At 43.0% G+C, this 26,471-nt stretch overlaps 1 protein-coding gene across 1 annotated transcript in view; it reads right to left on the bottom strand.

Annotated features, from left to right (window-relative positions):
• chd3 (chromodomain helicase DNA binding protein 3) overlaps positions 1 to 25,169 on the bottom strand; it is a 49,486-nt gene extending 24,317 nt beyond the window's left edge. Inside the window, 27 exon segments of the mRNA XM_030753720.1 lie at positions 1,511 to 1,539; positions 1,542 to 1,695; positions 2,018 to 2,266; positions 2,358 to 2,450; positions 2,452 to 2,483; positions 4,815 to 4,932; positions 5,155 to 5,186; positions 5,189 to 5,291; positions 5,697 to 5,838; positions 7,442 to 7,615; positions 8,234 to 8,355; positions 8,688 to 8,825; positions 8,919 to 9,119; positions 9,207 to 9,398; positions 9,783 to 9,879; positions 10,041 to 10,172; positions 10,254 to 10,477; positions 12,921 to 13,124; positions 13,234 to 13,503; positions 15,204 to 15,379; positions 17,871 to 18,000; positions 18,145 to 18,284; positions 19,554 to 19,792; positions 21,591 to 21,718; positions 21,810 to 21,998; positions 22,100 to 22,227; positions 24,822 to 25,169. Of these exon segments, the coding sequence (XP_030609580.1) occupies positions 1,511 to 1,539; positions 1,542 to 1,695; positions 2,018 to 2,266; positions 2,358 to 2,450; positions 2,452 to 2,483; positions 4,815 to 4,932; positions 5,155 to 5,186; positions 5,189 to 5,291; positions 5,697 to 5,838; positions 7,442 to 7,615; positions 8,234 to 8,355; positions 8,688 to 8,825; positions 8,919 to 9,119; positions 9,207 to 9,398; positions 9,783 to 9,879; positions 10,041 to 10,172; positions 10,254 to 10,477; positions 12,921 to 13,124; positions 13,234 to 13,503; positions 15,204 to 15,379; positions 17,871 to 18,000; positions 18,145 to 18,284; positions 19,554 to 19,792; positions 21,591 to 21,718; positions 21,810 to 21,998; positions 22,100 to 22,227; positions 24,822 to 24,984 (3,999 nt within the window). The 5' untranslated portion in view covers positions 24,985 to 25,169.
• Positions 25,170 to 26,471: the final 1,302 nt, after the last annotated feature.

Here is a 26,471-nt window from a genome sequence, read left to right as displayed (position 1 = left end):
ACAGACGGGAAAATTGAAGACTGTGGGGCTGACAGTTGGAGTGTAATTTCTCACAACATACTCAGAAGCAATCATATTCTAATAAGTAAGAGAGGAAGCAAAGCAACAGTGTTGGAGGCATGAAGCTGATCTCAAGCTAACCTGTGGAAAGATCTGATGTTTCCAAGGTTTCTGGACAAATCTGCTCAATGTTTTTTTTTCCCTTTCATTTTTTTTTTTTTTGCAAGACTATATTTTATGGACTATAGTCTAGCATCAAAATCAACCAATCACATGGTGGCAACTCAATGCATCTACGCAAGTAACCATGGTCAAGATGACCTGCTGAAGTTCAACTGAGTATCAGAATGAAGAAGAAAGGTGATTTAGCGACTTTGGATGTTTTGTGGTTGTTGGTGCCAGACAGGCTGATCTGAGCATTTCAGAAACAGCTGATCTGCTGGGATTTTCCCACTCAACCATCTCTAGGGTGTACAGCAGTTCTCTGGGTGATGATAGACATCAGGGGAGAATGACCAGAGTGCTTTGAGCTGATAGGAAGGCAGCAGTAACTCAAATAATCACTTGTTACAACCAAGGTATGCAGAAGAGCATCTCTGAACATGCAACACATCAAAACTTGAAGCAGATGGGCTGCAGCAGCAGAAGAACACACTTTGTGCCACTCCTGTCAGCCAAGAACAGGAAACTGAGGCTACAGTTCACACAGAGTCATCAAAATTGGACAACAGAAGATTGAAAACTGTCACCTGGTCTGATGTCTTGCTTTCTGCTACGACATTCAGATGGTAGGGGCCAGAATTTGGCATAAAAACATGAAAGCGTGGATCCATGCTGCCTTGTATTATCAGTTACCAACTGAGCATAATTTAAATACCACAGACTTCCCGAGTAGTGCCTTATAGAGCACAGTGTACTCATCTTCCGATGAGCACAGTGGTACTCATCTTCCGATGAGCACAGTGTACTCATCTTCCGATGAGCACAGTGTACTCATCTTCCGATGGCTGCTTCCAGCAGGATAACGCACCATGTCACAAACCTCAAATCATCTCAAACTGGTTTCTTAAACATGACAATGAGCATCTTTTTTTTTTTTTTAAATTAAAAAAAGTGCAGTTGACAAATCTGCAGCAACTGTGTGATGCTGTCATGTCAATATAGACCAAAGCTCTGAGGGACGTCTCCAGCACCTTGTTAAAGTAGTTTGTTTTGTTTTTGAAGAGTTTTATTTTTATGCTCACTCTAGTGTGCTCCCATTCTCATATTCTTCTCAGACTGCTGGAAAGATAAATGGAGAGAAACTGTGGAAACTGTAATATATGAACATGTATGACTCCATCTCTGTTTTTTCCACATATGAGGAGAAAAGCAATGTAATAAGTCTCCACACCAGACCCAAACAGTCTGCCAGTCAAAATTTTTTCACTATAAATCCAAGATGAAAATCCTTTGGAAAGTTGCACGTCTCTACAACAAACACAAATAGATGTGTCCGAGTACGTCTCACCTTATCCTCTTCTCGCACCATGTACTGGCCACTTTGAAGGAGCTGAGGTACTCGTTCATGTTCTGGACGTCCGAGTCGTCTGTGTCGTCTTGGCTTCGGTCCAGCAGCCTCTCGATGGCGGTGCTGTCATAATGAATGACGTTTGCCCTCGTCTTCAACTTATCCCCTGAACTATTCTTCAATCCCTGCGAATGTGGAGTTAAAAAGCGGGGAAAATTCTGCATGGTTCTTCCAACACAATTTAACAAGTAAAAATGTTCTTGTCAACCAATTATTCCAATCAATAACACCGAATATGCCAAGAATACCCTCCGGCAAAACTCATCAAGATGAAAGGTATTAAACTGAGTGTATTTGACCAAATAATTAAATTGAGGGGGGAAGCCTGCCAACCTCTTCTATTAGAATCAGTCCCACTCCAAGCCAGAACTCAACATCATTATATTTAACAGACTATTTGACTAAAACTCCAGCTCAGTTTGTGAACGTGTTATTTTTAGATGTAACAATTTAACTTCTGTCACCTTCCCCCTCGTCCTTGAAGAGCTCTTCCGTTCCAAACTTGAGGATGTCGTCCAGCTCTTGCTTGGTCATGGAGCCCGCCTTGGATCCCAAGCCCGGGCGCACCACTAGATGGGTCAGCATCATCTTCCTCTTGGCCACCTGGGTGATACGCTCCTCCACGCTGGCTCGCGTCACGAAACGATAAATCATGACCTTGTTGGCCTGTCCGATGCGGTGAGCTCGACTGAACGCCTGCGAAGGGAGGGACGAGATAATTCTTCGAAGAGAGAAAGTTTTATAAGTACGGACTAATTTGCTCACACAACGGCCACCTGAACAGCACCTGAATGTCATTATGAGGGTTCCAGTCTGAGTCGAAGATGATGACAGTGTCCGCTGTGGCCAGGTTAATGCCTAAACCTCCGGCTCTGGTGGAAGAGCAAGAAACAAAACTGGCAAGCGCCAGGAGCTGGGAACAGAGAGGAGGAGAGTGTATGTGTGAGAGGAAAATAAACAGGAACCCATGCAAGTTTTCTGTTGTTAATTTCACCACATCTGTGGACTCAAAATACCAGAGAAACATTTGTTCTCATTGTCACTGCAGCACAGTTACAAATGAACCAACCAATGTTGAAGTGCATAGTTTTTAATTATTAGAATTATTATTATTATTATTAGAATTAAAGTTATCTGAAAGCACAACGAACCCAACGAGTCCTATTTTGCATAAATACTTTTTAAATTTTTAGCTGTTCTTATTCAGCTCTTCTGTGTGGGGCTAATGTCTCATTATTTTTTTAACGCTAGCATTTACCTGAGGTAGCAAATGTACTTGTATCAGCTCCAGGAGATGCATCGCCACCCCCTAGGCTGTTACTCATGTTATATAATTTAAGGTATTTATTACCAACAAGTTGCTTAAAGCATTTCAGGGATATTCCACATGAGAGCAAACAACTCAGCATCATTTGTAATGCACAGGAATCAAATACTGGAGGAACTAGCTTCAAAGACGAATCACACTCAAGAATCAGTTTAGCTGTAGTTTTAATCTAGTGGCAGATTTACTAACGGCAAGTGCCAGTGAAAACCCCGGCTTTGGTGCTGAGAAAGCTTCTGTCGCTAATTGCTAAAAAGGTGCGCTGTCAATTTTGCAACTAGTGTTCAAATGAGTGTTAAATGACTCATGCAAAGGTTTACTAAGGTTTGCAGAATGCAAATTATTGAAAACTGCACTGATATTAACACCTAAAAAGAGGGGGGGGGGGGGTCCTATTTTGCACCTTATGTGGTTGTAATAGTTGTAGCTGCAAGTGCTCAGAGGGGTTGATGTTGTCAGAATGAGCTCACAATTGGCGTGGGTGGATGGCTCAAAGCTGTGAGCACAGTGCCAGAACTTTGGCTCGTCTTCCTGAATGTTTTAGAGCTGAGCCCCACATAGTTCTGCTCCTCAATAACACTGAAGTTGCTTTTTAGCAGTGAGAGATTTTTGATCACACTTCTACACAGAAATGGTCTACATTGAAAATGTCTCTATGCATACCCAGAGTCCCTTTCATGTGTTTTTTTTTTTTTTTCTCTACATTAGTAATGCACTTAGTTGATCAATCAAAGTGCTTCCTAATACAAATCTCATTCACCCAATACAGCACTTTTATCTGTGTCCAAGTGTGTTCTGACATTTGCACACACACTCTGGGTTCTCGGGGTTCTCTTGCCCGAGGATGCAGGATGAAGGAGTCAAATTGATCCACCGAGCTTCCAACTGGTAGACAACCTGCTCTACCGCCTGAGCTACAGCTGCCCTAATGAAACATTAATGCAGAAAGATCTTACAACACGTACCAGTGACTTTGATAAATACCTGCAGCATCATGAGGCATTCAGAAAAAACAAGAGCAATGAACGCTTTTATGCATGTGGTACAGTAACAGTAAATTCATTAATACGTGGATTGGTTCTGACAGCACACAATGTTTTGTCTTCAGGTCAACTGATACACACAAATTTCATATTTATACTGTGGAACAGTTTGCAATAATTCAGCCCTACTCCTGCGCTCCACCTGAGCTGTCTCAACCTCCAAATCCACACAGTCCCCAGCAATCATATAGATTCTTCCTCCGCTGTCCCTCATTGATCTGATTTGCCACAGTGTTTCCAGAGAGAAAAAACATGTGTAAACCAGAGTGCTCACAGGGTGAGCAGGTGACCATGTGCCACTAGGCTGAAATGCAGTATACTGTGTTTAAGTCTGACCTTTTGCTGCATGTCTTTCCCTGTTTTCCTGTCCATTCTCCACTATCTATCTTCCTCTCCCACCAGTGCTTTTTCGTGATTGTGGCCTCATGCAAATTTGGCCCTTAATTCCTCATTTTCCTAAACACTTTACCAGCTTTGACATTGAATCCCAAAAGGCAATGAACACTTCAGGGGTACCAGCAGAGGGTATTTGAAAGGTGGACCAACCTCCCAGCCTGAAAAGCTAGAGGGTGACTCCTCTGGCTGAAAGAAGACGTCCAGTTGTATAAAAGTCTAGGAGAAACAGGCCCTCAGCTCCCTCAGTAAACACTTTTCCAGTGACATCATGGTGTATAACTACATTGTCTTGCATTGCAATTAATCTCTATATATATAAATCAGCTAAATTTCTATGAAAAAGTCTGTTGCTGCATTTTTATTTTTTCTGTCAACTTATGAGGCTTTTCAAGGCTACAGGAGGGGCTGCATGATAATGTCACACCTACTCATCCTTAGCCGAGGTCACGGACAGCTTACCGCACTTGATCCTGTAGCTCACCGTTAAAGCGGTCGATGGCTTCTTGCCTCAGTGCTCCCGTGATGCCTCCATCAATTCGCTCGTACTTGTAACCTTCATAATCCAGGAAATCTTCTAGTAAGTCGAGCATTTTAGTCATCTAAAAGCAGAAGAGACAGAGAGATTGGCGAGGCGCGCATGTTCTCATGTATACTTGATTACCCGTGCAGCCGCACAGCTGGAATCACAGCCTGCCGCTGAGCCTTCTGGAGATGTCATGAGACTAATTTAACAGCTGCGTAGGGAGATACCCATCTGGTGTTTGCGTGTGTATGTGTGTGTATGATCAGATGCGCTCATTTGTGCTTGTGTGAAGACGTACCTGTGAGAAGACCAGTACTCGGTGCCCCTGCTCTTCAGCTTCCTCAGCATCTTCTGCAACAGCATCAGTTTCCCAGAGGCCTTAGTGAGGGCTGACCCTTCATAAGCACCGCTGGGTGTTTTGGGGCTTCCTGGAAACTCAAAGAAATAACACTGCATGAGGAATATCTGTGTACTAGTCTTTTCCACTTGTTTTTTTATGCATTCTTGTAATTATATATAAATAATATGAATGTCAGAAGATGCTAAATGATTGGCTCTTGAAATCATTTTAAAATTTCTTACACTATTGAGACTTTCTCACTGCACAGGGCCACTTATAACACTGCTTACAATACCAGTATGACACTAGAGCACTTCCACACATTACCACAGGGTGTCCCTGTTATGCAATTTCAAGCTAATCTTAGAGGAAGAGCTGAAATAAGACACGAAACAGGGACAAATCACTTGTGTAGCATAAAATTCTCTCTCTTTTTTCTTTATACTTAGCTGTGAAGCAAGTATTCCCAAAAATAAAAGTTCCTTTGGTTTTCATCTCACCATCGAGGCGACGGGGAAGAGGTAGGGATGATTGCAGCACTTTTTTAGGTCCATCATGATGTTCAGCAGCGAGACCTGATTTCCTCCTCCTTTCGAGTTTAGAGCCTCGAAGTTCTTGGTCAGAATTAGCTTGTAGTACTTCCTGCATTTACGAAAACACAAACACAAAATCATGACATGACCAGTACTGTGCCAATTTAATGTAAACTACACTATATGGACAAAAGTACTGGGCCACACCTCTTAATCTTTGAATTCAGGAATTTCATTCAGCCCCATTGCCACAGGTAGATAAACTGAAGCAGCTAGCTGTGCAGTTTTAGGGTGTTTTCACACCTAAGCTGTTTAGTCTGTTTAACTCGAACTCCATATTTTTTTTCCCCTTGATGTCGTTCGTTTGTGCAGATGTGAACACAATAATCGCACATGGGTGAGGACCAAAACAACCACAAGCAGACCTTTTGGAGGCGATGGTTCCAAACAAACTCTAAAGTGGTTCATTTATTATGGGAATGTGATCTCACCTCCAACCCAATATCAGGTGTACGCTGCAAGTCTGAGCTAAATGCTCTCTCATAGCCGAGCATGTTTTGCATTCTGGGATGTGGCAGAGTACCATAGATGTGTAAACTTCAGTTTTACCTGAAATATTACCCAGATTAATGCAAATGCTAGGAGTAAATTCTCCATGTTATCCACAGGTCCAGAACACAGCACCTTCGTCCTATAATTACTTCTGTTGCTCCAGCCCCGGCCACATCTGGCCAATAAGTAGATTGAATGTTCTCATGTGGTTTGCAGTGATACGTTTTGGTTTGCTTGGAGTTTGCTCTCCAAGAAAATAAACCAAATTAAACCAAACCACGGGAAAAAAAGCTTCAAGTTTACAAACTCGTCAACAAATTTGGACCAGACTAAATGAACTGCAGGCATGAAAACGACCTTAATCTTCATCCTTCAGTTTACTGAGACATTTTGAAAATTTCATATTTACAACTTTGTGGGAACAGTTTGGGGAAGGGCCTTTTCTCCTCCAGCCTGACTGCCCCACCGCATAAAGAAAGTCCATAAAGGAATGGTTGAATGAGTTTGGTGTGGAAGAACTTGACTGGCCTGCACAGAGCCCTCATCCCAACTATATCAAACACCTTTGGGATAAACTAGAGAGGAGACTGTCTTATCCAACATCATTGTCTGACCTCACAAATGTTCTTCTGGATGAATGGGCAAAAAGTCCCACTGACACACTCCAAAATCTTGTAGAAAGCCTTCCCACAAGAGTGAAAACTGTTATAGCAGCAAGAACATATTAATGCTGATTGATTTAGCTCCTGTAGGTGGTCCAATACTTTTGTTCATATAATGTATGTATAGATTAAAATCAAAAATAAAACTTTTCCTCCTCTCTTATCTCTAATGTTTAATTTTTAAGGAGGTATAGACTAACTGTTGCAGCTATACATACAAAAACACCCTCTCAATTGAATTTGATTTTGGGATTAGGCAACACCACCACACCAAACCATCACCACACCACCTCAGAAAGATCTGTCAGAGTTTTCCACTTCTCTAGTGGCCACTTAATATCCCCAAAGTTATGAATAGCTTTACTGGTTGACAGCGTTATAACTGGTTGAGCAACTGCGTGGCTGGCTATAGAAAAAGGCCATCAGTCTCTATAAGGTTATTAAAAATCAACTATGAAATCAACCAAAATCCTGTATCTACATTTGTCAGCGTCATACTTCTGCATAGGGCTCAGCTCCACTCTGACAATCAGCTCGGTCTTGGCGGGCATGTTCTTGAAGACGTCGGCCTTCAGTCTGCGCAGCATGTGAGGCCCCAGCAGATCATGGAGCTTCTTGATCTGGTCCTCCTTGGAGATGTCAGCAAACTCTTCTAGGAAGCCCTCGAGGTTACTGCTTAGAGAGACGGGAGGATGAAGGGCTAGTAAAATCTATCTTTATCAAATAAATAAGCAGGGTTTAGTGTATGTAATTTTACTGCAACTAGAGATAAATGTAGAGGAACTACTACTATAACAATTACTTGGAACATTATTGTTATTGTCTATAGCTAATGAGGTAAGTCTATGTAATAGTAATCCCTGGGAACCAAAAGATTAGGCTTCAGACGTCTCTGAACACTCAGTTTCCAATAATATTTTCAACTTGTGCTGAACAAATACCAGCTTTACTTCTATGAATGCAAAGCTTACAAGCACGGGGTTTTGTTTGAGGGAGCCAGGTGAGGGGCAGCCAATCAGAAGAAAGTGGGCTTTCAAAGAGTGTGGCCGTAAAGAAAACACTTTTTTCTAACACGGGATGAAGTGAATGGGCTGCATCAAAAGCTAGAGTAGATAAATGAAACCTTTTTTTAAATGTGAATCACGCAAAGCCACTCTAGTAGAGTCCAAGAACAAAAACAGAGCTGGACATTAGAATAAAATGTTCCCTTTAAAATTAACCAAACTTGTTAGAAAAAAAAGGTGCTTGTTTAGTGTTAAGGTGTAAGCATTACAAAGAAAGAAGTCCTACTTGAAGCGGTTGGGTGTGAGGAAGTTGAGCAGGTGAAACAGCTCCTCCAGGTTGTTCTGTAATGGAGTTCCCGTCAGCAGAAGCTTGTAGTCGATCTTATAGTCGTTCAGACGCCTGAAAAACTGGAACCAAAGAAAAGAAAGCTCGGCTTTATTTAACAATATTTTATTCTCAGGGGCACTCCTACATCATTAAAAACAAATATATTCTACACTTAGTACAGTCAGTTGTAACACAGTCATTGTTAGTCAATGTTAGCTTTTAGAAGTGTACACCTGACTGCCCGAAAAAGCAGAACTAATACTGAGAAGATTATTCTGCCATGATTAATTACACTGAATTAACTCTGAAAGTAAAGTAGTACTGTGAAACTAAAGTGTTGCTATTACAGAGTTTGGCCACCAGAGAGAGGTGAAGTGCATTAATGCTGACTCATATCCACAAGCTGCTGTACCTTCGACTGGTTGTTCTTGAGACGGTGAGCTTCATCCACGACCAGACAGGCCCAGTCGATAGACTTTAGCGCCGTTTGGTCGATGGTCACCAACTCATAGGAGGTCAGCAGCACATGGAATTTAATAGGAGCCTCTCGCTGCATGGAGACAAACAAGGGAGGAAGGCTGAGTGGATGCTATGGTAGACAATGTCTGTATTTTTTATGTTACTGCTAATAATCCCTCTTTACTCTCAGTTTGAAGGCCTTCTTTCCTCCTTTGACAGCCGTGTCATCAAAGGAGAACTCGTTCTCTCGGATGATGGCTCGGCTGTCCTTGTCTCCGGTGTACGTCACCACGTAGAAATCGGGTGCCCACATCTCAAACTCCCTCTCCCAGTTGATGATGGTGGAGAGCGGAGCACTGACCAGAAATGGACCCTTAGTGTGACCCTGGAAAGTGTAGAGAGGAAAATCAGTACTGTTAAAATTGGTACAGTGAGACTTCAAACAACATGAATAAAGAGATAAGTCAAGTACCTCTTTAAAAAGTGAATAGAGGAAGACGATGGTCTGGATGGTCTTTCCCAGGCCCATCTCATCCGCGAGGATGGTGTCAGTGCCCTGAGCCCACGAAAACCGAAGCCAGTTCAGACCCTCCAGTTGGTACAAATGTAGCGTACCGCCTGTAGACGTGACGAAGTCTGGCTGCTCCTCGTATTTTATCGTAGGCTGGAGGGACCAAAGGAGAAAACAGAGAGCAGATACGATTGGGCCACATCTCTCTGTACTCCAATATATTCCAACATATTTGAACACTGTCTTTACAAAGTAGTTCATGTTTTACATTAATAGGGTTTATATATGTGACACAGCATGCAAAAATCCAGCAAAAGTACAAAACTTTAATTTTTTTTACTGTTTTATGTTTTACATAATTTCAATATTGCAGACAGTGAAGTTAAGATAACAAAACATCCGGTTATTCTTGATTGCGACATTGCACGGCTGTTTTTATGTGCAGTCAGGATTCTTGGTCTGCGTCTTTGGCTGTCTTTTTTACAGCCAGCAGCTACAGACTTTACAATACTGAGGTTAAAGCTACAGTTTACTCACATCAGTGAGGGGTGAGCCTGGAGACTCTTCTTCACCCTCTGAGTTCTTGCTCCTTATCTTCCTGGGTTTGTCTGGGTCCTCCTTCATTATGATGTCCCTGTTAAACAGCAGTAGTTATTGCAGCAGCTGTTTTTCAGCAGAGAGATCTGATTTGTCAAAGAAAGATTTTTAGAGATGCTACTGTACATAAACGTACAGCAGGTCTCTACAAAATGGCTCAAAATAATTAACTAACTAGCTTTAGTGAATGAAAAACACCTGTGTTTCCAGTAGCTGGCCTTGTAAATTGCAAAGTCAGGGATATCCATGTCATCTCTCTCCCATGTACACTGGTCATAGGCGAGGTCTCTCCACTTGACCAGGTAGTGGTATATCCCCTTCTTATCCACACTGGCAACGAGACACGTGCATCACAATTAGTGGTCCTACACAAACCGATATCCCACATGCTCATATGCACAGCTGCCTAACCTGTGGTTGATGATGCGGTGAATCATCATCCACTCAGGCTTGATGCCATATCTGTAGTATTTGTCCTCCAGGATGGCATACTCGGGGTCTTTGGCCCTTCTCTTCTCGCTCTTTCCAACTCCGTTCTCATCCTCCCCGCCCGAGCCGTAATCTAAGCTGGGAGGTTCGTCCATGTCCGTCTTCCGCTGGTAGTTTCTATACATCACAGAGTGGAAGATCTCCAGCTGAAGAGAGAACGAAATTAGTTGGTCTGAGGAGCATTTTTCCCCCAAATAGCTTTTGGTCCAAGTATACAGCGTTTCTGAAAAACGGGAAATCAGGTGAGGATGCTCTAAATTGAAGATTCAAAGATTTTTATTGTTTCATTTTATTTTTATGTACTGGACTGGCAGGAGAATCAAAATACTGTCTCTCTCTCATCATAGTATGAAAGAAAAATGTAGAAAAGTTCAAAGGACACTCCAGGGAATATATAAAAGTCAAGTCTATGCACAATAGTGGCAGTAGGGCAAATATAGTAACATAGATGTGGACATATAATATAGATAATAATAATAATAATATAAATACATAGAGCAGCTTGTGAGATGTGCATGGACAGTAGTGCAAATGACCAACAGCAGCAGGTGTGACAGTAGTGCAGGTGTTTGCAGTCAAGTGCTAAAGTCTGTCAGCATCATTAAAATATTTGAATGTCCTTGTGTGTAACCAGGTAAGATAGAGTTATTGTGTAAGTGGGTGTGTTACAGTCCAGGGGTAAAGGGTTAGAAGGGGGCGGTAATGGACAGACTTCAGTCTCCTGACAGCCGGTGGATGAAGCTGTTCAACACTCTGGTGGAGCGAGCCCAGAGGCTCCGGTATCTCCTCCCTGAAGGCAGGAGGCCGAAGAGAGAGTGAGAGGGATGGGAGGGGTCACCTGCGATGCTGATGGTTTCCAACAATTTATTTTTTTTAATTTGGGAAAATTGGACCACTCTCATAAATTTTTTGCCTGATATGGACAGCGATTGGAAACATATCGATCACGGATGGATTATCCTCATTATATTTTTTAAAATCTGATATATTTGAGATTCAACACAACAGAATAATCTAAAAGAATACAGACATTCATTCGTGTTAGTTTGCGTATTTTCTATATATCTGGTGGCCACGAAAATGCTCGGTAAATACTGCAAATGACTGGCTGATTGCAGTTTTTAAAGAAGAATGGAGATTTGAATGAAACAGTAATCTTGAATTATGGTGTTTCGGTTCATTCACAAATAGCATCTCTAACTGTAATAAGACACTTAAAACTATGTGAAAACAGCAGGACTGCGCGCTGAATAAAGCTTCAAAGGATCAGTTTAAGATACTTGGAATTGAGCATTCGTTTATCTAGACACCAGCATGCGCTGCGCTCGTGATTAAGTGATAAGAGAAGCTGAAATCTGAGGTGGAGCGATGACGCTTGTTAGCGACTGTTCTTTTTCCTTTAAGAAGCCTGTGTGTGAAGTAGGTCCCTTGTCGTGGGACGTTTGAGGCAAGAGTGTGTGAGAAGCCGCTGCAGCCACAGAGATGATTAAGCCACTGTTACACATGACACAGTGTCTAGAAAGTTTCAGTGTAACTGCATTCAAAATATGCATTGCGTTGGCTAACCTAAAAGAAAAGAGAATAGATCTCGTTAATAAAGTTTACAATGGGCTTTCTCTCCCCTGTCGAGTGGCTTGGTTACCAGCTAATGAGCCAGGCTAGAGTAAAAACACTACAGCATTTTACCTTCTCAAGAACATTAAAACAGTAAAACTCAAACTCTGTAAGGATTAATATGTCTTTAATCAACAACAAACCAAGCTACCTAACATGTCACTTCATTAGTTACACCTTGACAGTGCCGAGTTGGACCCCCTTTTGTCTTCAGAGCTGCCTTAAGTCATGGCACAGATTCAACAAGGTGCTGGAAATGTTCCTCTGTGAATTTGGTCCATATTGGCATGACAGCATCACACAGTTGCTGCAGATTTGTTTGCTGAACATCCATTAATTGGACTGAGATCTGGTGACTGTTGAGGCCATTTGAGTACAGTGAACTCATTGTCATTGTCATGTCAAGAAGTCGGTTTCAGATGATTTGAGATTTGTGACATGGTGTAACCTGTAAATCTTAAGAGATGGTTGTGTGGGGAAAATCCCAGCAGATCATCAGTTTCTGAAACACTCAGATCAGCCAGTCTGGCACCAACAACCATAAAACATTCAAAGTCACTTAAGTCACACTTCTTCCCCATTCTGATGCTCAGTTTGAACTTTAGCATGACCAAGTCTACATGTCTAAATACACTGAGTTGCTCCCATGTGGTTGGCTGATTAGATACAGTACCAGTCAAAGGTTTTGGACACACTCACCCATTCATATGAATGGTACTGTATTTGTGTTAATAAGCAGCTGAACAGGTGTACGTAATGGCCAGTGAGTGTATAAGAAACTAATGTGTGAATATCATTTCATTCCTTTATTTATGTTTTTGCTGTTGCACATTGTCAAAGGGAAGTAAATTAGGCTACAGGAGCTTGATTTGAATAGACAGATGTGTGCTGCCTGGCCCATTACTCTGACACATCTGTGTGGCTAAAAAAAAAACAAAACAAAACATTATTTGTGGTTGTAAACTTCAGACTCACCTGCAGCTCAGTGATCCAGGTACAGTGCCAGTACGACTGCCCAGTCAGCTTGACAAAGAACTCCCTCTCAGCCCTGCCTTTCATTGGTGGTGGTGGTGGTGCGTCAGGTGGAGCGTCAGGAGCGGGTGGGACAGGAATGGGAGGCGGAGGCTCACCCCATCGCCAGTGGAGGATCTTCTGGACACGTCCCTTGATTGGTGGACACTGGAGCAAAAATATATTTTAAAAATCACATCTAAGTATAGCAGTTTATTGCAATGAGAAGGTGGAAATTTGAGAGGCATAGATACTTATAGAAAAAGCAGTAACTGACCGTGCATCGTGGACACAGCCACTCTCCGTTGGGAATCTCTGGCAGCGGCGGGTTCAGACAGTGGATGTGGTAGGAGGACGTACAGGTGTCACAGCACAACAGCTCACCTCCGTCTTTACACACCCGACAGAACTCCATGTGGTCGTCATCTTCCTCATCCACCCCAGTGGCGACCCTCACACCGACCTCTGATATCACTCTGTCCTCGCTGTCCTCCTCAAAATCCTCAAAGTCTTCATCTTTTGCTTCCCACTGGATTCCCTCTTTTTCCTGAGAAAGCAAGAGAAAATGTAACCATTAAAGGGAGGAACATCGTGAAGATATGAAGTAAAAGTAGCTTTTAATGACCACAAAACTCTTTTGGAAAATTTTACGGTCACATATTAATCACTAGAGATCATAGAAAAAAAAATAACAATTCTGCACACGTTGCCAGCAGCTGTTGCGCTGTGGATTTTTGAACACAATAAAAAAGTCTGGGCTGTAGCTAGAACATTCTTAAAGCCTTAAATGTGAACGTGATAGTGAGACATCAGATAAAAGAGAAAGGAGGACTCAGAGGACCTTCACTGGAGCTGCTCAGGTGCTGTTTTAAGTAGGCCTTGGTGACTGTAAAGGATGGAGTGCATGAAAAATAGATCACTGCTCCAAGTGAACCTATTCTGGGTGAATAAAGGTTAAAAAAAGAAGTACCTGATTTATGTAACAGCTACGATATGAAACCCACATTTGTGATCTACTATCCCTGTGCAACACTGACTGTTAAAACAAATGTCTGCTATCTCAGCCACTACGGACCAAATGTTTTGTTATAAAAACAACTTGTGTAGTAGGTGATTGCACAGATCGCGTTGAGCCAGTATTAAACTGGCATTAGCTAATTTGTAAACTTAGCCTGGCGACATAAAGGGAGAACACTCCAGTGGAAAGCACGGATATTTTGTTTTTACTGTGCAGAATAAAACGAGAATATGAAAGTGCTTATTGAGCCTGATGGACCCATTTGCAAGAACCACTGACTTGCAAATTGCAGAATGGTTACATGGGATTACAAATGGTTGCTTTTTGCATAATGCATACAGATTTACAACATGGCATTTGCTTTGATGAGTGAAATGTTCAGGATTAATGAAAGTGGGACTTGGCTAATCGGACTTGAATTTAGTTGTTATAATGGAGTCGAACCCTTCCAGAAAAAGGCCCAAAGTATCTCACTAGCACTTCAACAAACAGTGTGACAGTTATACCATTGTAATATGGCTCTCTTTCACATTTGATGCCAGTCTACCACTTCTTAGTATTCAGAGATACTTTAGTGAGATAAACCTGAGACTTGCACTGAATAAATAGTAGATAAAAGGTTTTCTCTTTCAGTTCTTTTCAGCCAATTAGCCAAATGATATCTAAACATAAGCATCGCCCCCTTTATTTACACTTCCAATAATATCCATACAGATACGCTACCACCTCAAGTCTTAAATGGGGACACGAGCAAACAAACAATAAGTGATGTCAGCTAAACCATTTGAAATAATCACGTAAACGTTTACACACAGTGGATTTAATGACTGCCCATATTTTGGTATTTTTCTTCATTTCGTCAAACCTCCTGCAGCAATTAAGTGAACAGTTTCATACCACCTTAACTGACTAATCTCAAAGACCTAGCACCGAGTTATATTTGTGCGATTTCTGAATAGATTAAACCCACATTAGGTAACAGTTTGCACCAAGACAGGATGTCTGCACGCATTAACTTCACCACTCAGATTTTTGATATGCTGCAAGGTTTCTATTCATCTGATCCTCCAAGCAAATGAAAGCAAGCTTTAGCTAACACTAACAGGTGTTTTTTCTGCCCAGGTGTGCCAGGTTGCCATGTACTTTGAGATAAATGTTGGAAAAAAGATGCAAAGGAGAATCGAAAATAGAAAATGGGAGCAGATGTGCTCCCGTGTAGTTGTACTTACACAATGGGGACAGCTCCACTTGCCCTCGGGGGCCTTGTCCAGCTCAGGCTCAAGGCAGACGAGGTGGTACGCTCGAGGACAAGTGTCACACAGGATGATCTCTCCGCCCTGCTGACACACCTCACAGTAGTCCTGATGATCAGTCTCGTAGCCATCCCCTTCCTCTTCACCTTGGACTGGAGAAGCACAGGGCGAGTTGACAAGCTTTGGCAAAAGGTCACAAATGATTCATATGCTGTGTTCCCGAAAGAGCTTTTCACCCTAACTAGGTGAACTAACTTTCCACCATAAGCGTGTGGTTTCATGTGCAACTTTAGGTTTCAAGTTCACATGAAGCAAGCACTGTCAAATGTGCGAGATCTGCACAACATTTTCAAGAGCAGGAGTCAGTTTCGGGTATACATTAAGTGCAGAGTCTTAGCTCGCATTTAAGAAGTTGAACAAAATATTGCATTGACCACTGTGGAAATACAGCCATTTTTATACACAGTACTCTATTTTCAGGGGGTCAGTGTAATTGGACAATTCTCTCAAAAAGTGTTCCATGAATAAGTGTGGCATATTTCCTTCTTATTTCTTCGAAATTAAAGATGCAAAAGGTCTAAAGTTTATTCCACGTTTCGCATTTGCAAGCTGCTGCGGTGAACCCACACCATGCAATCAAAGGAGCTCTCAATGCAAGTGAAACAGGCCAAGTTTTAGGGTGTGAACACAGGAAAGACACGTCATGAAAGGCAAAGGGGGCGAATTTCAAGTCAAACTTATCTCAACTTTAGGGTGAGCGATTTAAGAAATGAGAGGGCATATTACTGCAGACTGATGCATGACAGGATGGTAAATACAACAGAGGGTTGCCTAAGTAACTAGAGCTTGAAATATCCATTATAATGACCAACCATCAGCTACAAAGTGATGCACTGCAAGCCAATCACTTAAATGTGGATGGGGCTTTAGGGAAAACCAGAATAAATCAATCAGAGAGCAAATGGGAACATTAGGAATGGCCGAATAAACAGCAATGAGAAATAAAAAAACACATTTGTGAGCTCAGCAGCATAAAAAAATACCTGGATGTCCAGGGAAGACCACAGCGGTGGATGATCATAGGATCCTTTCTATGGTAAAGAAAAATCCCTTCACAGCATTCAACTGAGAAAACTCATCATGAAGAAAGCATCTTAACTCGAGAAGAATTCATTAGAAAACAGTACAGGAGGTTCCCCAGAAGGTGCAAAGGATAGAAGGCGACCTTGAGTGTCCTGAAAGGCTCCCACAAATAAAACGCATTATTTTATTATTAAATTTTTAATTATTAAATTATTAAATTCTGTCTAAAAAAACCCAGAGAAGTTCAGGAGCAGCATTCTTTGGACAGATGAAACCAAGACCAACCTGCACCAGAGTAACAGAAGAAAAAAAAGTATCGAGAAGGCTTGGAAGGCTCATAATCTGTAAAACACGGTGAAGGCAGTGTGATGAATGATCATGCATGGCTTCCTGTGACACAGGGCACTATTGTTCATTGATGATGTGACAGAAAACAGAAGCAACCAAATTCATTCTGGAGTGAATAGAGCTTACTGAAGGTCAGAAACTGGAATAATCAGAGTCAATCACCTGATCTCAACCCCATGGAGCATGTATTTCAGATGCTAAAGACCAAGCTAAAGGCAGAGAGACCCATTAAGAAATAACTAAAGACAGCTGCAGTAAAAGAATGGCAAAGCATCACAAAGGAAAAAAATAAAGCAGTTTTTTTGGTGGTTCCATGCACTCCAGAGTATTGAACATCAAGATTTTCATTTTGAGTTTTTTTATGTTAATTTCTCCAGTTACACGAGAGCCCCTGAAAATAGGTGCTGTATAAAAATGGCTGCAATTGATTGGTGCAATATTTTTGTTCAACTCCTTTGAATAAAACCTGAAAAATCTGCACTTTGGCCACATTTTAATCAGATACTTATAACTTGAAAATGTTTTGTTAAATAGCTGTGAAATACACATTCCAAGAGTACAGTGAACCCTCGTTATAACGCGCTTCACCTCTCGCGGCCTCGCTGTTTCACGGATTTTAGTGCAGTTTTTTATGCTTTTTTTTTTTTTTTAAACAGTGTATGAACGCGCATCGTGTTCTGCATCCTGACTGGCTGTCAATCAATCTCCTCCGTCCCTCGTCTCTGTCCAGCACAGAATGTGTTCGGCTTGAAAACAGGTTTTGATCTTTGGTTTCGTTCTATAGTAGTGTATAATAATTGTAAAAAATAAAGCTGACTACTTCGCGCATTTCGCCTATCGCGGGTTATTTTTGGAACGTAACCCCCGCGATAAACGAGGGTTCACTGTATCTGGATTTAACAGGAGAAACTGCAGAAAGTGACAAATAAAGAAAGAAAGCTGGAAGCATCTTCAGCCTTCATACTGTTCAGTGATTGCTTCAGTGCTGTTAATATTCAAAGCTGAGTAGCTCAGGTTCAACCTCTTAAATATCCTTTTATCAGCAAGTAGAGAGCTCATTGTCTGAACCAGAAGAGTTGAGCTGCATTATTCCTTTGGATTCCAAGAAGCCAAAGCAAACTTGACAGTGGAGCTATAAGATGGATGTGGACAGGGAGACTGTACATCATTTATAATTATGTGCTGTACATATAACAAGCAGGCCGCGCTTACTTTTCTTCTTCTTCTTGGCAGGCCGTCCCCGCTTGTTCTTCTTCACTCGGCCAGAGCTGTCAGAGCGTACCGAAGAGCTGTGAACACTGGAGTCCTCCTGCTCAGAGTCGTCCTCATCCATATCCTCGCTCTAACAGAGCACAAGAAAGCACGGGGGAAGTGAGTGAAAGAAAGAACGACGGGCAACGAAAAGTAGAGGAAAATAAAAGTGACCCACTATATTCTTAATTTCACTCATTCCGTGTTTTACGAATTCTCTAAACTTCAGACTCACTGAGCAGCTCTTCTTCCTCTTGGCACCAATAGGTGATAATTTAATACGGATGGGTGCCATCTTTTTAGCTTTGGCTACAGCTGAAGCCTTTTTCTTGTCTGGAACTCGAGGACTTTTACTGCGCTTCTTATAACCTGGGCCTGGATAGAGAGAATGACAAAGTAGTATGTGTGCTGCATTAGCAAAGGGATAGGATTAAATGTGATGTTTGCATTCTAAGAAACACTTAATTTACTGTTGTGCATTTGCATGTACAGCACTGTGCAAAAGTCTCAAGCCACCATTTATATCTTTATATTTTGCTTGGAAAATGGGAAATAGGTGCAGCAATTTATTGAAATGTGCAAACATCAATGTAAATACAGTGTATGAACTTGATAGTCAATGTTTGGTATGACCACCTTTACTCTTCACCACAGTCTGAACTCTCTGAGGCAGCTTTCTTGCCATTTCTTTAAGCAGTTTTCAGGAATAGTTCTCCAGGCTTCTTGAAGGACATTCAAAGCTCTTCTTTGGATCTTGGCTGCCTTTTGTTCTGTTCCCTGCCGAGATGATCAAACACTGCTTCAATAATGCTATCCAGGTATTCTTTTACTGCACTGACAGTGCGTTTGGGATCATTGTCATGCTGAAAAATGAGGTCAGATGCTTTCCAGATGGTATTGCACAATGGCTCAAAACCTGATGGTACTTTTCTGTGTTCATCAATTTTGACAAGATCGCCAACACCACTGGCTGGAATGCAGCCCCAGACCATGACTGAGCCTCCACCCTGTTTTACAGATGACTGTAGAGACTCACACTGCACATTATGCTGAAAAATGCCAAATTTGCAGCTAATAGCTCTTTGGGAATCACTTTGTTGGTGCAAACATACAATTTTATGCCTGTCAAACTGTGTTACCTTTGGCATTTTTTTTTGTAGATTTAACTAAAGAAATAAGAACAAACAATGAGCTTTTGTGACAGGCTGCTAGTAACAAAGTGCCTAAAGGTACAGTTTAAAATAGGTTCTTTGTTAAGTTGTCTGTAGACACAACACTGGTCCATCTCTTGAGTTAGGCGTCTTTTTTATGCTTGAACAATTCATAGCTCAGTGTTAAGTAGTTAAATAAAATAAAATTTAATTTTAAAAAAAAGTTTATCTGAAAATAATCAGGTACAAGCAGTGGAAGAAAAACTTTGAAATACCTTCAGAAAGCCTGGAGAACTACTGATCAAGACCATTTTTTTTTTAATTACAAGAAAGTCTGGCTCCTTGGATGCAAAATGCATAAAAAATGAGGGGTGGCTCAACAATTTTGCACAGTACTGTAAACCAAACATCAGTCGACATCTGTTGTTGCATCATGAGCCTCTAAAACATCTCACTGCCCTGGTCCTAGTACAGGAGTGTGAAGACTACAGACCTTTGCCCTCTTTTGTCTTGGCTTTTCTAATAGGTGGCGGCTGAGGTGGTGGTTCAGGTGAGGCGGTCGCTGCAGAGACCTGCTCAGCAACAGCGATGGCAGCGGCGGCAGCGGCAGCCGCGACAGCAGCAGCATTGCCCTTGAAGGGGTTGTTAGAGCTAAACTCCCTCCACTTGACCCCCAGGATGGTCATCATCTTTGACATGGGGATCTTCGGGTTCTTCTTGGCGATCATTGGCCTGCGAGAGAGTGTTTTGAGAGTGAAATCATCTTAGTAAAATTCCTAAACTTTCAGCTCCATCTAAGAGCTGCATTCAGTAGGTTAATTTCAAGTGTGCAGAGTGTCAATTATCTGTCCTCTGCAGATCGTTTGGCTGAGTGGACGTGAGACAGCCAAACAGCTCTCCAACTTAAAACAGGCGCTGGGCATTCCACCATTACTTATCAGAGTCAAAGCAGGTATGAGTCAGCCGCAGAGACTGAGGCTCTGGCTGCCGCTGACACAGTGTCACAAGTAACACGGGCTGCTGTCTCATTTATACAAAGCTGGGATGAGAAAGACACAGCTGCCATACGGGGACAGAGACAAGTAATAGTAAAGTCAGCTGAGGCTACTTGTATCTGTGCTAACATGCTGCTGGTTGTTTCACCGTGGACAGCTTTAGGAAAGTGCTGATACCGGTGTAGAATGAGCTCAATTTAATGCTGAGAAATGAAAACACAGCAGAGAAAGTAGTGGAACCAAAAAAAAGATTAAATTACTATTATTATTAAAGTAAATTTTGTATTAATTGACATTGTTTGTTTGCACTTTTAATGCAGAATCAACCACATCCTGATGTTTCTACTGTAGTATCCGTCCAGCCATCCATTCTACTGCTTTTCCGGGTCCTCATCCCAAGGGAAAGGGGCTGAGTAGAGCTCACCAGATCTCCCCCTCTCTCCCCCTAACCACTGCCTACAGATTGGGAGGATAGGTGTTTCAGTCAAAAGATATAACCTCTTCAGCACATCCTGGATCTGGCCTGGGATCATCTCCTAGTTGACCAATCCCAAAAACATTGCCTCACCTATGAGGCATTCCTGAGAGCCAAGACACATCCTAGAAAGATACTCAGGTACTCAGGCCACCTCAGGTCTACTCAGAGCACCTCCCAGATGAATGAGCTTTTCACCTTGTCTTCAAAGATGAGACTAGGCACCCTTCATTGGAAGCTCTCTTCCACTCTTGCATCTGTTGGTCAGCTTGATGCCAGGTATGTACTTAGATAAACCGGTAAATCAACAGCATTGCCTTGAGGCCCAGCTCTCTCTTCACCACAGCAGACCAGCACAGCATCTGCGTCACCACAGATGCTCGTAAACAAGACCCCGAAGCACCTGAACCCCTGAAAAGGTAGTCAGCCAAGCGCTGCAGCCACATAGAGAAAAAGAAATCCTAAGTCTCCTAACTAGGCTGAGCGTTCACAGTAAGCTTACCAGTAAATGTAGACACCGTGGGGGAGCAAAAATAAATAAATAAGCCATAAGCATACAGTCAACATCCAGCATCATTAGCAGCAGCATCAGTTAAAGGGGATCTGACTCTCAGCGTCTCCACTCAGCAACTCAAACAAAAGTTACAGAGCAAAGTGCTTCCAAACTGCACCCCTGCAGTGCAAATTCACAGCGAGTGTGGAGAAGTAATGTGTTCTGAATACAGGAATAATGACACAACATTTTCAGACAAGCGTTCCCAGAGGACATCAAAAGTGTTACACTTGTTTTACTCTTAAAAGCGAGATAAAATCTTGTGTCAAACGCCTTTCACACCCGACGACAGCTGATCAGAAGTCTTGAGGTGTGTGTGTGTGTGTGTGGGGGGGGGGGGGGGGGGGGGGGGGGGGGGGGGATCCAACAAACTCAGTTTGTGAAGTGTACTGGAGGAGGTTCAGCTCCACCACTGCTGCATACATGTCGTTATTTGCACATCTTGATATCACCCACCCACCCGTCTCCAGCCAGCAACGCCGCATGAAAACAAAGAGCGAGCCGTACCTCATGAACTGGCTGAAGGCTTTGTAGTTTGTGAGTTCCCTGTAGTCCTCCTCTGTGAAGATATGATCGACATCCTCCAGACCCCACTCTTTCGCCAGCTGGGCTGAGGTCTTCTGCTCTAACGGTTGCTGAGAAGAGAGCAGCGCATCAGACCGCGAACAAGAGCGGACTTGTCAGTGATGACTTTTGGGCTTTAGGGAGACAAATGGAACTCTTTACCTTTGTTGTTTCCTCCTGACTGCTGTCTCGATCCCCATCGTCTTTTTTCTTTTTCTTGGTTTTCTTCTCCTTCCTTTCTTTGTGTTTCTTCTTTTTCTTTTTCTCACCAGAACCATAGTCGCTGGCAATGCTGTCCGAGTTCTCGCCATAGTCTCTTTCTCTGTCTGAGTCTCTCTCTACATCACTGTCCTGTGCAGTGAGATTAAAAAACAAAAACAAAAACAGTTAAAACGCTGTAATGTGGTCATCAAACTAAAAAAATCCACAGGCCAAGGGCCAAACAAACTCACAATCTTCTTGCGTTTTTTTGCTTTGACGGGTTTCCCCTCTTTGTCTTTCTTCTTCGCGTCCTTCTTCTTCTTCGGCCGGCCTTTCTTCCTCAGCGGGACCTCTCTGTCTGATAACTCTGCCTCTTCGTCTGAGAGGAGCAACGGAGGAGAGAAAGGGTTAAAGAAAGCCTGGAAGAAAAGAAAGCTATCAGAATCAGCTAAACAATAATCTTCTCAACAAGTCTGTTAATCCCTGCTGAACATAAGTGGACACAACAAAAGCTGCATGATAGCCACACAGTGGCAACAGTGACCTCTGACCTTGCCTGAATTGTGACACATGCTAAATTAGATAGTTTGTCAGAGAGCTCTAAGTAGATTTGACAGCTGGTTGCTGCAGCCTGGGGATGATTGGTTTATGGCAATGCAAAGGATGATCATCACTTCTGCAAAAGAGCCCCAGTGGGTTTTATTGCTGATAATCAATCATTAGATTCTGATGAGTTAAAAGAGAATTTTAAAAGATCGTATATTACATTTATAAAACTTTTATTTTAGGGGATACAAATAACAGAACAAATAGTTGGAAAACCTCAGCTTTTCTAATATGTAGCTCAAAGGAGTCTGAAGCACAGTGCACTGAAACTACCTGACATTATCTGTGCTTTCAGGGAGCATATGATCTGAAAATGTCAGGCTAGTTATTCCCTGTTGTACCTGGGCAACATCCCAACCACGGGAAAAGCAATTTAACCTGCAACCTGACCTGGCTTGGAACTGAAAAGAGAAACACAGGAAGACAAGGCGAGATGGCAGCCTCCGCTTCAGAGAGAAAGCAGCAAAGCATTAAAGCATAACCAAAATATGGGCTGCGGTCTCCGCCAGCCACTCGTCCCGTTTGATAGGCTACGTTTTGTCGGATTTTATTGTCTGCCTGCCTTTGTTGGTGCGCGCTCCCACCACCAGCAGCAGAACCAGCCCCCCCACCTCCTCCTCCTCCTCCTCCTCACTCCCACCAACCCCGCTTCCCGCGTCTGCGTGCAGCGTGCAGCCGCCGAACACATGCCGGGGGCGGCAGCGACACGCACGCAGGGCTCGGTGATTCAGAGGCCGCCGGTGCGGTGAACTGGAACGACTTCTCTCCCGCTCAGCAATTCCCACGACGGGACCCCGACCACCGCTGTGACCGCTGCTAGAAGGTCGCGATGGGGTTAAGGTCCTCGACGGGAGGCCCGACACTAATTTATCTGTCTGGCACTGCATGGCGGCGGGTCCGGAGAGCCGAGCTAATTAAGTCAAAAGACAATGCGCCGGGATGATTTCTGCAGGCTGTTATTGATACAGGAGATCACCCTCTGGGCCTGTATGACAGCTCAGCAGTGACTTTTTTACTGTTTCAATCACATCCAAACCAAAGCTCACAGCTTATCTATTTCAGCTTTCAGTGAAGCTTCACTTCTGCACCGCTCCATCTGATCTCCACTGTTGCAGCGTGGTTAACCAGCCTCCACTTTCTGCAGCCTTTACTTTCACTGCAACCCCCGCGCAAGTTCACTGCCACAGAAACTTCCAGAAGGGCATTTAGTCAATCGTCGCCTGACGTGATCGATACGCATGCTGCTGCTGCCGCTGCTTGAAAACAAAAACGCCCAGCTCCGAGGAGCGAAAAACCCCGATAATAGACGTTTAATGCAAGTGTTATTCAGCCAATTAGCGAGCAGGTCCTCTACACGAGCAGATGGGAGCTGAACACTCTCACCTTTCTGTCCTGCAAGAAGTGAGCGGCATGCAGCAGCGCAGTCCTATTCTGACCTGTCATAGCCACAATGAGGCAGTGACAGTGGGGCAAGTTCGTGCCTCTCACCGCGATTTCACACTATCTGCCCGGCTTTATGTCTGCAGCACCTCTCCAGACTGGTATCAAATATATATAGCCTCCGGCCAAGGTGGGAGTCCATGTTTGTGCCAGTCTATCTTTCCCTCGCTGTGAGCTTTTTACCCTTCAGGGCGACCTTATTACCCCCCCGCAGAACCCGTGCTTTTTTTTTTTTAATTTGCAAGTTCTGCACGTCCAGGACCCCTGTCAACGGGGATTTTTCTTTTCTTTTCTTTTCTTTTCTTTTTTTTTTTAAGGACAAACAAGCTGCAACTTTTCATGGCAGAGAAGTGAGCATGCGACGCAAAAGCCAGCAGCGGTGGCAAGTTAAGTTTTAACTTTTGCTGGGGATGTGCTAGACGTAAAGAGGAAGTGGAGCGAGGACAGAGTGCAAAACACAACACAGCAGAAATAGCTACATCAGTAGGTTGGGGTGTTTGTTCTTTCTGGCGTTTTTTGTTGCAAACTGGACTTGTGTTTGCACAGCGCGCTCTCGCCGACTCTTGCAGCTGCAAACATGGCACCTACAGCAACATATAGCTGCCCTAACAAGACAGCAGCTTTCTGTGGAGCGACGTGTGTGTCTATTTTGGGGAAAATCTGAACCGTTAATTTGGTTTTCCTCTTGTTTTTTTTTTTTTTTTTGTCTGCGCTCACTTAAGACCTCGCTGGTCTCTACTGTACCGATCTGGTCCTGGACGGGATGTGGGGGAAACCAAAAAGAAAAAGAAAAAAACAGCTGCTGGTTTCTGCCACTTCCAAAACACGCGCTTTCTCCCTTATTTTTGTGCCGCTAAAGTGTGTGTGTTTTTGTATTTCGTGTGCGCGCTCCCGACTTGTCCGCCAGTTTTCCCTTTTTTACTGTACCTGGCGCGGCTGGTGTTGCAGTTTCCCGAGGCGCCGCCGGCGAGTTTATGTCGCTTGCGTTCTCGTCTAGGTCTCCGTCGTCGTCTTCTTCATCAAAATCTCCTCCCTCGGAATTAACCACCATGCCCTCGTCTTCCTCACAGGACCGGAGAGGAGAGGACATTATATTCCTGTCATTGGATCCGTCCTTGTATTCAAAAAAAGCGTATTCTTGTCCGATTATATGATATTTATTTAATATTCAAATCGGCACAGAAAAAAGTGGGGGGCGTTTTGGAATATTTTACACCAGGCAGAGCAACAAAGATGGCCGCCCTCTTATATTTATTTTTTAACAACCCCCCCAATAAGAAAAAATCCCCTTACATAAAAAATGGCTGACTATATTATTTCAGAACGCACCCCCCTCCTCCTTTCTCTATCTCTCTCCGTCTCTCTTTCTCCCTCTGCGCGCCCCCTCCCTCCTTAAAAACGTACACATTGTTACAAGAAAAAGGGGTGTGTGACTGCATGTAAGTTACATTGTTACTTGTTTGTTTCTTTTCTGTCTGCCCCCCCCCCTACTTCTTTCTCTCTGTCTCTCTCTCTCTCTCTCTCTCTCTCTCTCTCTCTCTCTTTCTCCCCAAGTCCGGATCAGTCACGAATCCGACAGACTTGCCTGGTGTCACTGTCACTTGCAAGATCACACGCAAACACTCTCGCTTTCTGCATTGCAGAGCCCGACACAAATCTATCAAATATGGCCACCTTATATTCTCCGGAGCCCCCACCGTGGTGTAAAAAAAAATATTTTGGAGCAGCAGCAGCAGCGTTGTGCACGCGCTTATTTTTGTGTGTGCGCGCGCATGTGTTGTGTGTATGCGTGCGTGCGTGCGTGCGTGTGTGTGAGTGCTGGGGAGGGATTGAGAGAGGGGGGTTGGGAAAATCTGCCGCAGCCATGCCCAGACTTACATCAGATTGTATTGCTTAAAAATTAACTACTTGTGGTGGGGATGAAAACAATTCGGGATATGCAAAACTACATTTCCACCTTTAGAAAGCACCGCGAGGAACAGCTCAAAGTGCACAATCCGTCTCTCGCACGGACGTTTAAAACGGGCACGAGAGATTTTCCGAGCACTCACTGTAAAGCCGGGCTCTCGTTAGCGGCGGGCCGTGTCAACTGGATGGCAGTAAGGCCATGGGAATCCCTAGACCCCAGCCAGCCCTCGGTGGCTGCCCAGGGGCACTTTTGTTTTGACAAAAGGAATTTTGATTTGCTTTTTCGCATTCAAACCTCACATCGAAATCAGGGCCAGGCAAGAGAAACTGGGACTTCACTAAAGATATATATATATATATATATATATATATATATATATATATATATATATATATATATATATATATATATATATATATATATATATATATATATATATCTCCCAACTGTCAAAACATTTGCATCCAGATCAGTTCATGGAACTTTCTTTAAAGGCATCCCGTGTTTTAAAAGAAATGAGTGATATTGAATTTAAAATAATGGTCAAATTACAGATTTCTCACAATCTCTTATTTCTTATATCTTGTATTAGTAGGCTCTTAATCCCAGGTCTTTATTATTTCATTCATTTTAGCACAAAAGTTCAAACTTGATCTAGGAAACTGAAG

The sequence above is a fragment of the Archocentrus centrarchus genome, chromosome 18 (genome assembly GCF_007364275.1).
Source record: "Archocentrus centrarchus isolate MPI-CPG fArcCen1 chromosome 18, fArcCen1, whole genome shotgun sequence".
NCBI classification, from domain to species: Eukaryota; Metazoa; Chordata; class Actinopteri; order Cichliformes; family Cichlidae; genus Archocentrus; species Archocentrus centrarchus.
This window is presented reverse-complemented; position numbering and strand designations above follow the sequence as displayed.